Source organism: Salvelinus fontinalis, chromosome 10 (genome assembly GCF_029448725.1).
Source record: "Salvelinus fontinalis isolate EN_2023a chromosome 10, ASM2944872v1, whole genome shotgun sequence".
Lineage (NCBI taxonomy): Eukaryota > Metazoa > Chordata > Actinopteri > Salmoniformes > Salmonidae > Salvelinus > Salvelinus fontinalis.
Genome location: NC_074674.1, coordinates 28,559,547 through 28,576,203, shown reverse-complemented (window position 1 = coordinate 28,576,203; position 16,657 = coordinate 28,559,547). Strand labels below are relative to the sequence as shown.

General features: G+C 43.5%; 1 protein-coding gene across 1 annotated transcript in view; it reads left to right on the top strand.

Annotated features, from left to right (window-relative positions):
* Positions 1–9,542: 9,542 nt before the first annotated feature.
* Positions 9,543–16,657, top strand: part of LOC129863928 (sodium/potassium/calcium exchanger 3-like) — a gene marked incomplete in the record, with an annotated part of 27,928 nt that continues 20,813 nt past the window's right edge. The window contains 2 exon segments of the mRNA XM_055936368.1: positions 9,543–10,103; positions 13,081–13,197. Coding sequence (XP_055792343.1) covers positions 9,995–10,103; positions 13,081–13,197 — 226 coding nt within the window.

Here is a 16,657-nt window from a genome sequence, read left to right as displayed (position 1 = left end):
CTGCTAAATGACTCCCTACTGTAGTGTGTCTGGATAAGAGACTCTGCTAAATGACTCCCTACTGTAGTGTCTTTGAATAAGAGACTCTGCTAAATGACTCCCTAATGTAGTGTCTCTGGATAAGAGACTGCTAAATGACTCCCTACTGTAGTGTCTCTGTATAAGAGCCTCTGCTAAATGACTCCCTACTGTAGTGTCTCTGGATAAGAGACTCTGCTAAATGACTCCCTACTGCAGTGTCTCTGGATCAGAGACTGCTAAATGACTCCCTACTGTAGTGTCTCTGGATAAGAGACTCTGCTAAATGACTCCCTACTGTAGTGTCTCTGGATAAGAGACTGCTAAATGACTCCCTACTGTAGTGTCTCTGGATAAGAGACTCTGCTAAATGACTCCCTACTGTAGTGTCTCTGGATAAGAGACTGCTAAATGACTCCCTACTGTAGTGTCTCTGGATAAGAGACTCTGCTAAATGACTCCCTACTGTAGTGTGTCTGGATAAGAGACTGCTAAATGACTCCCTACTGTAGTGTCTCTGGATAAGAGACTCTGCTAAATGACTCCCTACTGTAGTGTCTGAATAAGAGACTGCTAAATGACTCCCTACTGTAATGTCTCTGTATAAGAGCCTCTGCAAAATGACTCCCTACTGTAGTGTCTCTGGATAAGAGCCTCTGCTAAATGACTCCCTACTGTAGTGTCTCTGGATAAGAGACTGCTGAATGACTCCCTACTGTAGTGTCTCTGGATAAGAGACTGCTAAATGACTCCCTACTGTAGTGTCTCTGGATAAGAGACTCTGCTAAATGACGCCCTACTGTAGTGTCTCTGGATAAGAGACTGCTAAATGACTCCCTACTGTAGTGTCTGTATAAGAGCCTCTGCAAAATGACTCCCTACTGTAGTGTCTCTGGATAAGAGCCTCTGCTAAATGACTCCCTACTGTAGTGTCTCTGGATAAGAGACTGCTAAATGACTCCCTACTGTAGTGTCTCTGGATAAGAGCCTCTGCAAAATGACTCCCTACTGTAGTGTCTCTGGATAAGAGCCTCTGCTAAATGACTCCCTCCTGTAGTGTCTCTGGATAAGAGCCTCTGCTAAATGACTCCCTACTGTAGTGTGTCTGGATAAGAGACTCTGCTAAATGACTCCCTACTGTAGTGTCTCTGAATAAGAGACTCTTCTAAATGACTCCTTACTGTAGTGTCTCTGGATAAGAGACTCTGCTAAATGACTCCCTACTGTAGTGTCTCTGGATAAGAGACTGCTAAATTACTCCCTACTGTAGTGTCTCTGGATAAGAGACTCTGCTAAATGACTCCCTACTGTAGTGTCTCTGAATAAGAGACTGCTAAATGACTCCCTACTGTAATGTCTGTGTATAAGAGCCTCTGCAAAATGACTCCCTACTGTAGTGTCTCTGGATAAGAACCTCTGCTAAATGACTCCCTACTGTAGTGTCTCTGTATAAGAGCCTCTGCAAAATGACTCCCTACTGTAGTGTCTCTGGATAAGAGACTCTGCTAAATGACTCCCTACTGTAGTGTCTCTGGATAAGAGACTGCTAAATGACTCACTACTGTAGTGTCTCTGGATAAGAGACTCTGCTAAATGACTCCCTACTGTAGTGTCTCTGGATAAGAGCCTCTGCTAAATGACTCCCTACTGTAGTGTGTCTGGATAAGAGACTCTGCTAAATGACTCCCTACTGTAGTGTCTCTGAATAAGAGACTCTTCTAAATGACTCCCTACTGTAGTGTCTCTGGATAAGAGACTCTGCTAAATGACTCTCTACTGTAGTGTCTCTGGATAAGAGCCTCTGCTAAATGACTTCCTGCTGTAGTGTCTCTGGATAAGAGCCTCTGCAAAATGACTCCCTACTGTAGTGTCCCTGGATAAGAGACTCTGCTAAATGACTTCCTTCTGTAGTGTCTCTGGATAAGAGACTCTGCGAAATGACTTCCTTCTGCAGTGTCCCTGGATAAGAGACTCTGCTAAATGACTTCCTTATGTAGTGTCTCTGGATAAGAGACTCTGCTAAATGACTTCCTTCTGTAGTGTCCCTGGATAAGAGACTCTGCTAAATGACTTCCTTATGTAGTGTCTCTGGATAAGAGACTCTGCTAAATGACTTCCTTCTGTGGTGTCTCTGGATAAGAGACTCTGCTAAATGACTCCCTACTGTAGTGTCTCTTGATAAGAGACTGCTAAATGACTCCCTGCTGTAGTGTCTCTGGATAAGAGACTCTGCTAAATGACGCCCTACTGTAGTGTCTCTGGATAAGAGACTCTGCTAAATGACTCTCTACTGTAGTGTCTCTGGATAAGAGACTCTGCTAAATGACTCCCTACTGTAGTGTGTCTGGATAAGAGACTCTGCTAAATGACTCCCTACTGTAGTGTCTTTGAATAAGAGACTCTGCTAAATGACTCCCTAATGTAGTGTCTCTGGATAAGAGACTGCTAAATGACTCCCTACTGTAGTGTCTCTGTATAAGAGCCTCTGCTAAATGACTCCCTACTGTAGTGTCTCTGGATAAGAGACTCTGCTAAATGACTCCCTACTGCAGTGTCTCTGGATCAGAGACTGCTAAATGACTCCCTACTGTAGTGTCTCTGGATAAGAGACTCTGCTAAATGACTCCCTACTGTAGTGTCTCTGGATAAGAGACTGCTAAATGACTCCCTACTGTAGTGTCTCTGGATAAGAGACTCTGCTAAATGACTCCCTACTGTAGTGTCTCTGGATAAGAGACTGCTAAATGACTCCCTACTGTAGTGTCTCTGGATAAGAGACTCTGCTAAATGACTCCCTACTGTAGTGTCTCTGGATAAGAGACTGCTAAATGACTCCCTACTGTAGTGTCTCTGGATAAGAGACTCTGCTAAATGACTCCCTACTGTAGTGTCTCTGGATAAGAGACTCTGCTAAATGACTCTCTACTGTAGTGTCTCTGGATAAGAGCCTCTGCTAAATGACTCCCTACTGTAGTGTGTCTGGATAAGAGACTCTGCTAAATGACTCCCTACTGTAGTGTCTCTGAATAAGAGACTCTTCTAAATGACTCCCTACTGTAGTGTCTCTGGATAAGAGACTCTGCTAAATGACTCTCTACTGTAGTGTCTCTGGATAAGAGCCTCTGCTAAATGACTTCCCGCTGTAGTGTCTCTGGATAAGAGCCTCTGCAAAATGACTCCCTACTGTAGTGTCCCTGGATAAGAGACTCTGCTAAATGACTCCCTTCTGTAGTGTCTCTGAATAAGAGACTCTTCTTAATGACTCCTTACTGTAGTGTCTCTGGATAAGAGACTCTTCTAAATGACTCCCTACTGTAGTGTCTCTGGATAAGAGACTCTGCTAAATGACTTCCTTCTGCAGTGTCCCTGGATAAGAGACTCTGCTAAATGACTTCCTTATGTAGTGTCTCTGGATAAGAGACTCTGCTAAATGACTTCCTTCTGTAGTGTCCCTGGATAAGAGACTCTGCTAAATGACTTCCTTATGTAGTGTCTCTGGATAAGAGACTATGCTAAATGACTTCCTTCTGTGGTGTCTCTGGATAAGAGACTCTGCTAAATAACTCCCTACTGTAGTGTCTCTGGATAAGAGACTGCTAAATGACTTCCTTCTGTAGTGTCTCTGGATAAGAGACTCTGCTAAATGACTCCCTACTGTAGTGTCTCTGGATAAGAGACTCTGCTAAAAGACTCCCTACTGTAGTGTCTCTGGATAAGAGACTGCTAAATGACTCCCTGCTGTAGTGTCTCTGGATAAGAGACTCTGCTAAATGACTTCCTTCTGTAGTGTCCCTGGATAAGAGACTCTGCTAAATGACTTCCTTCTGTAGTGTCTCTGGATAAGAGACTCTACTAAATGACTCCCTACTGTAGTGTCTCTGGATAAGAGACTGCTAAATGACTTTCGTCTGTAGTGTCCCTGGATAAGAGACTCTGCTAAATGACTTCCTTATGTAGTGTCTCTGGATAAGAGACTCTGGTAAATGACTTCCTTCTGTGGTGTCTCTGGATAAGAGACTCTGCTAAATGACTTCCTTATGTAGTGTCTCTGGATAAGAGACTCTGCTAAATGACTTCCTTCTGTAGTGTCCCTGGATAAGAGACTCTGCTAAATGACTTCCTTATGTAGTGTCTCTGGATAAGAGACTCTGCTAAATGACTTCCTTCTGTGGTGTCTCTGGATAAGAGACTCTGCTAAATGACTCCCTACTGTAGTGTCTCTTGATAAGAGACTGCTAAATGACTCCCTGCTGTAGTGTCTCTGGATAAGAGACTCTGCTAAATGACGCCCTACTGTAGTGTCTCTGGATAAGAGACTCTGCTAAATGACTCTCTACTGTAGTGTCTCTGGATAAGAGCCTCTGCTAAATGACTCCCTACTGTAGTGTGTCTGGATAAGAGACTGCTAAATGACTCCCTACTGTAGTGTCTCTGAATAAGAGACTCTGCTAAATGACTCCCTAATGTAGTGTCTCTGGATAAGAGACTGCTAAATGACTCCCTACTGTAGTGTCTCTGTATAAGAGCCTCTGCTAAATGACTCCCTACTGTAGTGTCTCTGGATAAGAGACTCTGCTAAATGACTCCCTACTGCAGTGTCTCTGGATCAGAGACTGCTAAATGACTCCCTACTGTAGTGTCTCTGGATAAGAGACTCTGCTAAATGACTCCCTACTGTAGTGTCTCTGGATAAGAGACTGCTAAATGACTCCCTACTGTAGTGTCTCTGGATAAGAGACTCTGCTAAATGACTCCCTACTGTAGTGTCTCTGGATAAGATACTGCTAAATGACTCCCTACTGTAGTGTCTCTGGATAAGAGCCTCTGCTAAATGACTCCCTACTGTAGTGTGTCTGGATAAGAGACTCTGCTAAATGACTCCCTACTGTAGTGTCTCTGAATAAGAGACTCTTCTAAATGACTCCCTACTGTAGTGTCTCTGGATAAGAGACTCTGCTAAATGACTCTCTACTGTAGTGTCTCTGGATAAGAGCCTCTGCTAAATGACTTCCCGCTGTAGTGTCTCTGGATAAGAGCCTCTGCAAAATGACTCCCTACTGTAGTGTCCCTGGATAAGAGACTCTGCTAAATGACTCCCTACTGTAGTGTCTCTGAATAAGAGACTCTTCTTAATGACTCCTTACTGTAGTGTCTCTGGATAAGAGACTCTTCTAAATGACTCCCTACTGTAGTGTCTCTGGATAAGAGACTCTGCTAAATGACTTCCTTCTGCAGTGTCCCTGGATAAGAGACTCTGCTAAATGACTTCCTTATGTAGTGTCTCTGGATAAGAGACTCTGCTAAATGACTTCCTTCTGTAGTGTCCCTGGATAAGAGACTCTGCTAAATGACTTCCTTATGTAGTGTCTCTGGATAAGAGACTATGCTAAATGACTTCCTTCTGTGGTGTCTCTGGATAAGAGACTCTGCTAAATAACTCCCTACTGTAGTGTCTCTGGATAAGAGACTGCTAAATGACTTCCTTCTGTAGTGTCTCTGGATAAGAGACTCTGCTAAATGACTCCCTACTGTAGTGTCTCTGGATAAGAGACTCTGCTAAAAGACTCCCTACTGTAGTGTCTCTGGATAAGAGACTGCTAAATGACTCCCTGCTGTAGTGTCTCTGGATAAGAGACTCTGCTAAATGACTTCCTTCTGTAGTGTCCCTGGATAAGAGACTCTGCTAAATGACTTCCTTCTGTAGTGTCTCTGGATAAGAGACTCTACTAAATGACTCCCTACTGTAGTGTCTCTGGATAAGAGACTGCTAAATGACTTTCGTCTGTAGTGTCCCTGGATAAGAGACTCTGCTAAATGACTTCCTTATGTAGTGTCTCTGGATAAGAGACTCTGGTAAATGACTTCCTTCTGTGGTGTCTCTGGATAAGAGACTCTGCTAAATGACTTCCTTATGTAGTGTCTCTGGATAAGAGACTCTGCTAAATGACTTCCTTCTGTAGTGTCCCTGGATAAGAGACTCTGCTAAATGACTTCCTTATGTAGTGTCTCTGGATAAGAGACTCTGCTAAATGACTTCCTTCTGTGGTGTCTCTGGATAAGAGACTCTGCTAAATGACTCCCTACTGTAGTGTCTCTTGATAAGAGACTGCTAAATGACTCCCTGCTGTAGTGTCTCTGGATAAGAGACTCTGCTAAATGACGCCCTACTGTAGTGTCTCTGGATAAGAGACTCTTCTAAATGACTCTCTACTGTAGTGTCTCTGGATAAGAGCCTCTGCTAAATGACTCCCTACTGTAGTGTGTCTGGATAAGAGACTCTGCTAAATGACTCCCTACTGTAGTGTCTCTGAATAAGAGACTCTGCTAAATGACTCCCTAATGTAGTGTCTCTGGATAAGAGACTGCTAAATGACTCCCTACTGTAGTGTCTCTGTATAAGAGCCTCTGCTAAATGACTCCCTACTGTAGTGTCTCTGGATAAGAGACTCTGCTAAATGACTCCCTACTGCAGTGTCTCTGGATCAGAGACTGCTAAATGACTCCCTACTGTAGTGTCTCTGGATAAGAGACTCTGCTAAATGACTCCCTACTGTAGTGTCTCTGGATAAGAGACTGCTAAATGACTCCCTACTGTAGTGTCTCTGGATAAGAGACTCTGCTAAATGACTCCCTACTGTAGTGTCTCTGGATAAGATACTGCTAAATGACTCCCTACTGTAGTGTCTCTGGATAAGAGACTCTGCTAAATGACTCCCTACTGTAGTGTCTCTGGATAAGAGACTGCTAAATGACTCCCTACTGTAGTGTCTCTGGATAAGAGACTCTGCTAAATGACTCCCTACTGTAGTGTCTCTGGATAAGAGACTCTGCTAAATGACTCTCTACTGTAGTGTCTCTGGATAAGAGCCTCTGCTAAATGACTCCCTACTGTAGTGTGTCTGGATAAGAGACTCTGCTAAATGACTCCCTACTGTAGTGTCTCTGAATAAGAGACTCTTCTAAATGACTCCCTACTGTAGTGTCTCTGGATAAGAGACTCTGCTAAATGACTCTCTACTGTAGTGTCTCTGGATAAGAGCCTCTGCTAAATGACTTCCTGCTGTAGTGTCTCTGGATAAGAGCCTCTGCAAAATGACTCCCTACTGTAGTGTCCCTGGATAAGAGACTCTGCTAAATGACTTCCTTCTGCAGTGTCCCTGGATAAGAGACTCTGCTAAATGACTTCCTTATGTAGTGTCTCTGGATAAGAGACTCTGCTAAATGACTTCCTTCTGTAGTGTCCCTGGATAAGAGACTCTGCTAAATGACTCCCTACTGTAGTGTCTCTTGATAAGAGACTGCTAAATGACTCCCTACTGTAGTGTCTCTGGATAAGAGACTGCTAAATGACTTCCTTCTGTAGTGTCTCTGGATAAGAGACTCTGCTAAATGACTCCCTACTGTAGTGTCTCTGGATAAGAGACTCTGCTAAATGACTCCCTACTGTAGTGTCTCTGAATAAGAGACTGCTAAATGACTCCCTACTGTAGTGTCTCTGAATAAGAGACTGCTAAATGACTCCCTACTGTAGTGTCTCTGGATAAGAGACTGCTAAATGACTCCCTGCTGTAGTGTCTCTGGATAAGAGCCTCTGCAAAATGACTCCCTACTGTAGTGTCCCTGGATAAGAGACTCTGCTAAATGACTTCCTTCTGTAGTGTCTCTGGATAAGAGACTCTGCTAAATGACTTCCTTCTGCAGTGTCCCTGGATAAGAGACTCTGCTAAATGACTTCCTTATGTAGTGTCTCTGGATAAGAGACTATGCTAAATGACTTCCTTCTGTGGTGTCTCTGGATAAGAAACTCTGCTAAATGACTCCCTACTGTAGTGTCTCTGGATAAGAGACTGCTAAATGACTTCCTTCTGTAGTGTCTCTGGATAAGAGACTCTGCTAAATGACTCCCTACTGTAGTGTCTCTGGATAAGAGACTCTGCTAAAAGACTCCCTACTGTAGTGTCTCTGGATAAGAGACTGCTAAATGACTCCCTGCTGTAGTGTCTCTGGATAAGAGACTCTGCTAAATGACTTCCTTCTGTAGTGTCCCTGGATAAGAGACTCTGCTAAATGACTTCCTTCTGTAGTGTCTCTGGATAAGAGACTCTACTAAATGACTCCCTACTGTAGTGTCTCTGGATAAGAGACTGCTAAATGATTTTCGTCTGTAGTGTCCCTGGATAAGAGACTCTGCTAAATGACTTCCTTATGTAGTGTCTCTGGATAAGAGACTCTGGTAAATGACTTCCTTCTGTGGTGTCTCTGGATAAGAGAGTCTGCTAAATGACTCCCTACTGTAGTGTCTTTGGATAAGAGCCTCTGCTAAATGACTACACTGTAAATGTTCTACAGATCTCATATTACCATATTTGTTTATTTATTTTTATGTCTTAAATATTGATGTCACAAATTTATCATTTGTACATATATTTATTAAAAATTGAGTTATTTGTTACATCTGACTGTGTAAAACCTAGCATTTAAAAAAAAAAGATATATATAATTGTGTCTCTGAAATGAAATAAACAAATACTTGTCTGTCATTGAACATGCCCTGATTAGGTAGTGAAAAAACACACCAATCTCTTTCAAAAGTTCTTTAAATAATAAAAGCTAATTTACCAACATTTCAGAAAATGTATATATAGTGTTTTGGAATGAAAATGTTCATATGGAAAGCCTTACCATCAGTCTGAGCAGTTTTACTGCATGTGAAACTAAAGTGACAACGTGGTGTAATGACAGTAGGACTAAATAAAGGAAGGGAAGTGTTTACTTAATGGAATTGACTATATATTGCCTCAACTCTACAGAAAACTAAGGCCTGTGTTTGACTATGTTACATGTCTTCCCGAGTGCATTCCACACAAGTGTGATTCGTAACACACCAAGACAACATAACAAAAACACTTCCCTGGACTTTGTCCTCTGGAAAGCTTTCCTAAACACCAGCTGCGGTGAAGCTCTTTATCTTCCCTGGCCTGACACCTGGAGAAGGGCTGATGACAACAATACCAGGTCTTATGTCTTTATTTGGGGTTGGTGCTGCAGGCTGAATCTTCACTAGGGGCCAGAGCAAAACGTGTCAGACATAGCTCAAGGGCTTAATTTTAATGCAGGTTTGACTCACCGATGTTCTGTAAACATAGACAGCATGCACTGGTGTGTGTGTGTCAGATTAGTAGAGAGAGAGTGTGTGAGTGTGTTTCAGGTGATGTGTAGCAATGTGTGTGTGGGGGGGCTCTCTCCTTTTCAGATATAATGTCTGTGAAATGTTAAAACCAGGCCAATTTTGCACGTTGCCAAACACATCACTCTTGTTGTTTGACTACAGTAGCACAGTAGTAGCCTTGGCCTAAAATTCATTGCTCATGAAGAATTTCTATTACTATGTTCAAATGACAAATTGCCACACTGGTTGCTTGAGGATATAGGCTATCTTAGAAAATTGGCTCAGCACAGTCTGTTAGGATTTTGTTTTGTTGCACTCTATGCATTGAATGACGCCGAGCATGTCGCCGCCTAGTGGCGTACACGAACACAGCGCACAACACGACGACCGACACGACTTCACAACCAGAGTGGTAATAGTGTCAAGGCAGAAAGACCGTACCGCTACCCAGCGCCTCAACTCTCGTGTTTGAACCGGATTCTGCTGTCGCCGACCTTTCAATCTGTCTACCGATCTGAAGGCTCTAAGTGCTGTCATCACTTCTGCATCCACCCACTCCTCTTGTGTAATCTTGTGTGATCTCAAGGCATGGATGTCACGGTGCGCCTTGGCAGGATAAAATATTGTAATCCGAATTGAGTAGGCTACAGTCTGAGAGGATATAGCACTGGTTTACACAATCAACTAACTTGACATTCAAGTTGCAGAGGAAAGTGTAGCCTAGTGCAATTAAGCTGTGAAAAGTGGAAACCGACCTGACCGTAACTGCAACGGATATGTTTTGACTGGTGAGGGTCCGATTTCGGAATGAAGGCGGCGGTACAGACAGGGAGACGGCGGCCCTTCCAGCGGTTCTGCTGCTGTGGAGTTGGGCTTCTCGCGGTCATTTGGCTCGCACAGGTCGCGCACGTGACAGGTGAGTTTTTCCACAAGGAATAATGATGGGTACATTTTGCATAATGTAAATTAACGTATATTATTGCTTGTAAATGTGGGGTGTTTTTTAGCATCACATATTTTTTACTATTCCTTTTAAAGTTGAAAACATTTTAGGACATTTTCATATCTTCACAGATTGTATTATAATACCTGAGGGTGGAAATTATCGATCTGTCAGCTCATTCACATTCTTCATTCATTAAATTTACAATTAAATACTGCCATCGGCTAAATATGCAAGATTATTTAATTTCTCGCAAGATAATCATTATGTAACCATATTGATAATAGGCTGTATGGGATGAAAGAGAGAGATTTGGAACCAACAGATTGGATGATCCCCTCCCCTGTCCCATCCCCCAATATTCTGCACCTAGAGTGTGCGTCACATTGAACCTTCAGCATAATTTTTTTGTTAACCCTTATTTTACCAGGTAAATTGACTGAAAACACGTTCTCATTTACAGCAATGACCTGGTGAATAGTTACAGGGGAAAGGAGAGGGATGAATGAGCCAGTTGGAAGCTGGGGATGATTAGGTGGCCATGATGGTCAGATTGGGAATTTAGCCAGGACACAAGGGTTAACATCACTACTCTGATGATAAGTGCCATGGGATCTTTATTGAGCACAGAAGTCAGGACACTAATTTAACATCACATCCAATAAACAACACCCTACACCAGGCAATGTCCCCAATCACTGCTCTGGGATCTATTTCTTGTCTGTTTGACCAAAGGAAAGAATGCCTCCTACTGGCCCTCCAACTCTACTTCCAGCAGCATTTGGTCTTCCATCCAGGGACCAACCAGGACTGACCCTGCTTAGCTTCAGAGGCAAGCAGTGGGATGCAGGGTGGTCCAAGCAGTGGGATGCTTCGAGGTCCAGAGTTGAGTTTGAGGGATCTAGCCTATAGGGGCCCTATTCTCTACAGACCTGGTTCTACTGTTCTAGGTCTCCTGGTTTCCTCTTGGAGGATGGATTCAAATACTCAGCTATGAAACAACAGATGGTCAGGTGAAAGTATTTAATCAAGAGGTGTGTGTGTGTGTATTTGTGTGTGTGTGTGTGTGTGTGTGTGTGTGTGTGTGTGTGTGTGTGTGTGTGTGTGTGTGTGTGTGTGTGTGTGTGTGTGTGTGTGTGTGTGTGTGTGTGTGTGTGTGTGTGTGTGTGTGTGTGTGTGTGTGTGAGTGAGATTGTGTGGGCCAGTCCTGTGATTTTCAGGTTGAGAGAGTATGAGTTCATGTAATGATTCATAGATTAAGCTATGACACAAACCTTCTGACAACCAGTGTTCTGATGTTTTTCATATTCTCCTTTAATAGCTGTCATATTCTTCAGTTTTCCCTACTAAACTTTCACTATCTCATAACTACCATCACTGTTGGTTAAGGGCTTGTAAGTAAGCATTTCACGGTAAGGTCTACACATGTTGTATTTGGCACATGTGACAAAGTTTGATTTGATGCAATTAACCCATATATTAATTAATAGGCCTAATCCTGGGAAAAAATATGAGAAATTATTTAATGTATCTTTCTAATGACAAATGGCAAGATCTGTATAAATGTATTTATTTGCCATGTTCACCATACAGCATCATTCTAGTGGCAGGCCTACTAGTCGCTATAGTAGAGCAATTGTTCTTGAAGGCTTTTTCATTGATTGCCAGTTCCAGCTTAGTTCGAGGCTTGACCATGCAGATGCAGGATCTTAATTTGAGCCAGTTTGATAAAGCAGGAAAATCATCCTGCAGAAACAGGAAATGTGAACTGTATATGGATTATAATGAATTAACATTTTTGTATCGGTTGATACATCTTTCCTTAGGGCAAATAAAGTCTGCAATTGTAAAGTGGAAATTATAAACTTTTGAAGCCTTTTTAAACCTTGAATACACTACAAGTTTAGATTTCCTAGTGTGCTGGAAAATTCTCAGCAACAATGCCTACAATGCACCAGACAGCTCATCTTGGAGTGAACCCCACATCTTCTATAGAAAGAGACGAGACTCAGGCCAAAGTGTAGCCTTCGTCTGGGTCTGGGTTGGAGCCCTGTGTTCTGTGATGTGTGGTCGTGTTGTGAGTGTGATAATGGCGGCACCGTCTGTGACAGAGGCCCATTTGAATTTCATATTACCCAGGTTCCTCTTGACAGCTCCACATGAAAGCCTCCACATCCCTACTCTCAGACCTAGTGCAACACGTTGATTGGACTGTAGAGTGAAACAAAGCGGAAAGTGATCATGAAACAGACTGGACACAGAGAGCGATCAAGCAACCTCTTAAACAGCTGGAGTAGAGGGTAATGGCCCCCACCTGGCTGGCTGGCTCTGGTCTGGTCTGCTCTACTCTGGTCTGCTCGGGCTCTGGTCTGCTCTGCTCTGCTCGGGCTCTGGTCTGCTCAGGCTCAGGCTCTGGTTTGCTCGGGCTTGGATTCTGGTCTGCTCTAATCTGCTCTGGTCTGGTCTACTCGGGCTCTGGTCTGATCTGCACTGGTCTCCTCTGGTCTACTCTGCTCTGGACATAGATCTCAGTGAGTGGCAGCAGTTATCTCTGTGTTTCAGGAGACAATGATACAGTACATCAGTGGAGGTCCTCACTGTTGATGCTGTCCTTCCATATATAGTTGTTAATAGCTGAAGTCCAAATAAAGAGATAGGCTATCAACAGAGAGATACGGAACAGGGATTTACTCCGTGAGGAGATTGCAGTGCTGACATGATGAATGGCTTATGAGTGTGCTCATAAAAGATTACATGATCTCCTCTGCTGACTCTCTCCGGTTGCTTCCTCCAGCCTGTATTTTTATTATCTGTCACATCTGCACTAAAACACAAAGCCTTTCAATGCTGTGTCCAATAAGATAGTGTTTTGTCTTTGGACCGGTCTTTTGATGAGTCTCAGTGCAATAAAATACTCAAATTACAAATCAGTTGACTTACATTTCAACAGAGCCGGAGTCGTCCGGGTCTCAGCCAGAAGAGGGGGGTGTTTCAGTTCGTTCCAGACGCAGGCTGATGCAAGAGGAGCGGACAGAAGACAACCAGACACTGGACCTTCCTAGACCAGGTGAGTCAGCCTCACAGCCCCACACCTCTCTCCCACCTCAACCTCCACTGAAGGACCCTGATCCCCATTCTAGACAAAAGTGTATGTTCCCTACCATGTCCTTTGGCACACAGAATTATATGATTGTCTCCTCAGAGAATAACAGCTGACAGGGACCATTCAAACTGTATAGTATCTCTGTACTCAATATTCTTCTCCTTAGCGTTAGCTGATTAAGTACAGATTCCATAGGAGCCCTACAAGTCCTGAAGACACATCGATGCACAAACTGTTGACTAAATATTTATTTCCCAAACTGTGTAGAACACTTGAGGGGGCTCCAGGAGTGTCTAAGCTGTGTAGATGTGACTTAGTGTGTTAATGTGTGTGTGTGTGTGTGTTTTGGGAAGGCGGTTAGTGAGGGTATGCTGTGTGTATGCTGGTGAACCTTGGCTCTCCCCTGCGGGCTAACTGAAAAGGTAATGTGGGCCGAGGCAGCAGTGAAGTGGTTATCAGGAATCTGTGCTCTGTAAACTGTGCGTCTCAAACTTGGCTGCCGGGCCAGAGGAAAGGTTCTGTCTGGAGGGGTTAGAGCGCCATGCCAGACTTGTGCAATGGAAGAATCAAGGAAATATAAAAACAGTAAGTAAACACAGTGGAGGACATGGGGTAGAAGACAGCTAGGGAGATCTCTGCAGCAGGACAACAGGACTGAGCAATGCACAGTGTAGTGATTTCAGTCTGAAAATGTATGAACTGCATTAGATACCACTATCTCCCTGAGGACACCTGCCACAATCGTTCTAGATTTACACTTGGCAGAAGAGAACTATTAATGCAATATGTGCACCTGCAATAGAAATAAGCAAGCACTTGATATGTGGTCTTTCTGTTACAAACAGACCTCCCTCAGTATCTTTGACAAGGACACAACTCCCCTAAGGGTCATAAGGTAAATGCAGGTCGTAGAACAAGAAGCTGATGGATCTGTGGGCAGGTAGATGACATTAGGTCTTTCAGAGCTGCACTACTCCTAGGCTACAGAGCACAGGGCAGGCTACTCATCTTTATCTTCACGTAAATCCCCTATTCTCTGTTTACTGTAACTGCTAATGATTACATAATCCAAACGGCCAGCTCAGACAGACCTCTAGGAATATTATCTTGGGGATAGCGGAAGTGAGGTTTCAGTACCCCCTACCCCTTATCTCCCGCGGTTTTCCCGTCTATTGCTATATCTCACTTTATTTCTCCCTCTCTCAATCGCTCCCTCTCTTTCTCTCTCCAACCCCCCGCCGTGTAACAAGACGGAGATGGCAGCGTCTGCCTTCAGTCGAGAACCCTTTGAGGCCAGCGTTGCTAAGCAACTGAATGCTACATTTTGAAACCCAGATAATTCTGTCTTTCAAGCATTCAAAGTGCCGAGGCAGAATGAACAACCAGATCGAGCTAAAAATAGACCGGGGGGAGAAGATAAGCCCATGCATTTTAATAAGGGCTCTATTCAATCCGTATCGTGGAAGTTCAGCGTTACAGTGTGATTGACATATAAAGACAATGTTCCCGTATCAGCGGAGACTGCATTCATGGTAAATGCTGCAGATGTCGGCTCAGTCGGAAATGACCTTTACATTTTTATTGTGCTCTCTGCAACATTTCAACGATCCAGATTGAATAAATAACGATGGCTCGTGTTTTTTATGCATTCGTTTTTTTCAGCAAGCAACAGAGCCAGTCGGTTTGAGGATTTTTTTTCCACAGAGATATTTTAGTTGTTGCAGGAGAGAACTGAAAAAGAGAATCTGATAGATACTCAAATGATATTTCCTTTCAAAAAACCTTGAGTTTTGTCAGGGGAGTAATTTATTATGGGTGTCAAATAAAGCAAATGGCCACTAATGCAACCATTAAACATGGGAGTAGTTGTGTTTTTGTCTGAAGTCTTTATAAATTGGGGAGAATATCCTTAGCTCCCATCCCGTCTCTCTGGAATCCTTGTTCTCTCTGAGTTCACATTGGTTCCTGATGATGACTTAAAGGTCCTAGGTTAAGGGTGGAGATCACTCACCGACAGCTCTGTGTGTGGTTGAACATAAAATGTGTCTCACAGCTACCCATCTTCATTTCAGATAGGGTATTAGTGGTGGCATTCTAATTGTTTTACTGCAGTAGTTTCCTTTGTTTCCCAGGCCACCAACATAACATTGAGACTTGACACTTTAAGACGATGGATAGTTCCATGTGATGTGTCTGAACCGGTGGAGTAATCTCCTGTGAGGGACTAAAGCTTATTGATTGTTCTCCCACTGTAGGTCTCCTGAGGATTTCTCAAATTATTTCAGTCAGTGTTTTGTCAGAGGAAGGATGGTTATTGAGGTTTGGTGAGATTTGTGTGGTTGGATTGGCTTGGACTATTTTTGCTCTTGTCGGCCTTTCGTAACTATGTCATAAAATCAAAGAAATGTTTTGATTCAGGATGTAAAAAAAATGCAAGGTTGTTGTAGTGAGGGCCTCTCAAGTGGTGCAGCCGTCTAAGGCACTGCATCACAGTGCTTGAGACATCACTACAGCCCCGGGTTCGATCCCAGGCTGTGTTAGAGCCGGCCGTGACCTGGAGACACATGAGGCGGCACACAATTGGCCCAGTGTTGTCCGGGATAGGGGAGGTTTTGGCCGGCCGGGATTTCCCATCGTGCTCTAGCGACTCCTTGTGGCGGGCCAGGCGCCTGCAAGCTGATAACAGTCACCAGTTGTACAGTGTTTTCTCCGACACATTGGTGCAGCTGGTTTCCGGGTTAATTGAGCAATATGTCAACAAGCAGTGCAGATTGGCCCCATCGCCTCTCCTTAGTCTGTATGTGAGTTGCAGCGATGGCACAAGACTGTAACTATCAATTGGATACCATGAAAAAGGGGTTAAAAAAAAGGTTGTTGTAATGGTTTCAGTCTATGTAGTGGTGCTGTTTCTGTTGGTGCGTGAGACTACTTTACTCTGTGTTTCATTCAATACCTTAGCTTGACTCCAAGATACCCTGCAGCTTTTTCAATCAATAACATCTCTTTCTTTCCTTCCCTCTGCCTGCCATTAGGTCACACTCTTAAGTCCCTTGCGGCAGAGTGACTCAAGTGGAGATCATCTCACAGCTTTAGCGGTTTAATTTAGTTGGGGGTTCACTTTTAATCCAGACTGATATGGCATTAAACACATGCTCAAGCATACTTATGGGTTCGCACACGCAGGAACACACACAGATTACATCACATGTCCATTTTGAACCCTTCTTTAGTTACTTGATTGGATCAGCAATTAAATTAATTAAGATCAAGCCCATTCACTGTGTGAATAAAGATAAGATCTAGTGTCTCAGAGAGAGATCTATGCAGGTTTGCATTTATTGTCATGAATCTTGCCGTTGAGGCAGCTCTGCAGAGGGGTCACTAGCTGTCATAGCCACTAAGCCACAAAACCTAACCCTAACCT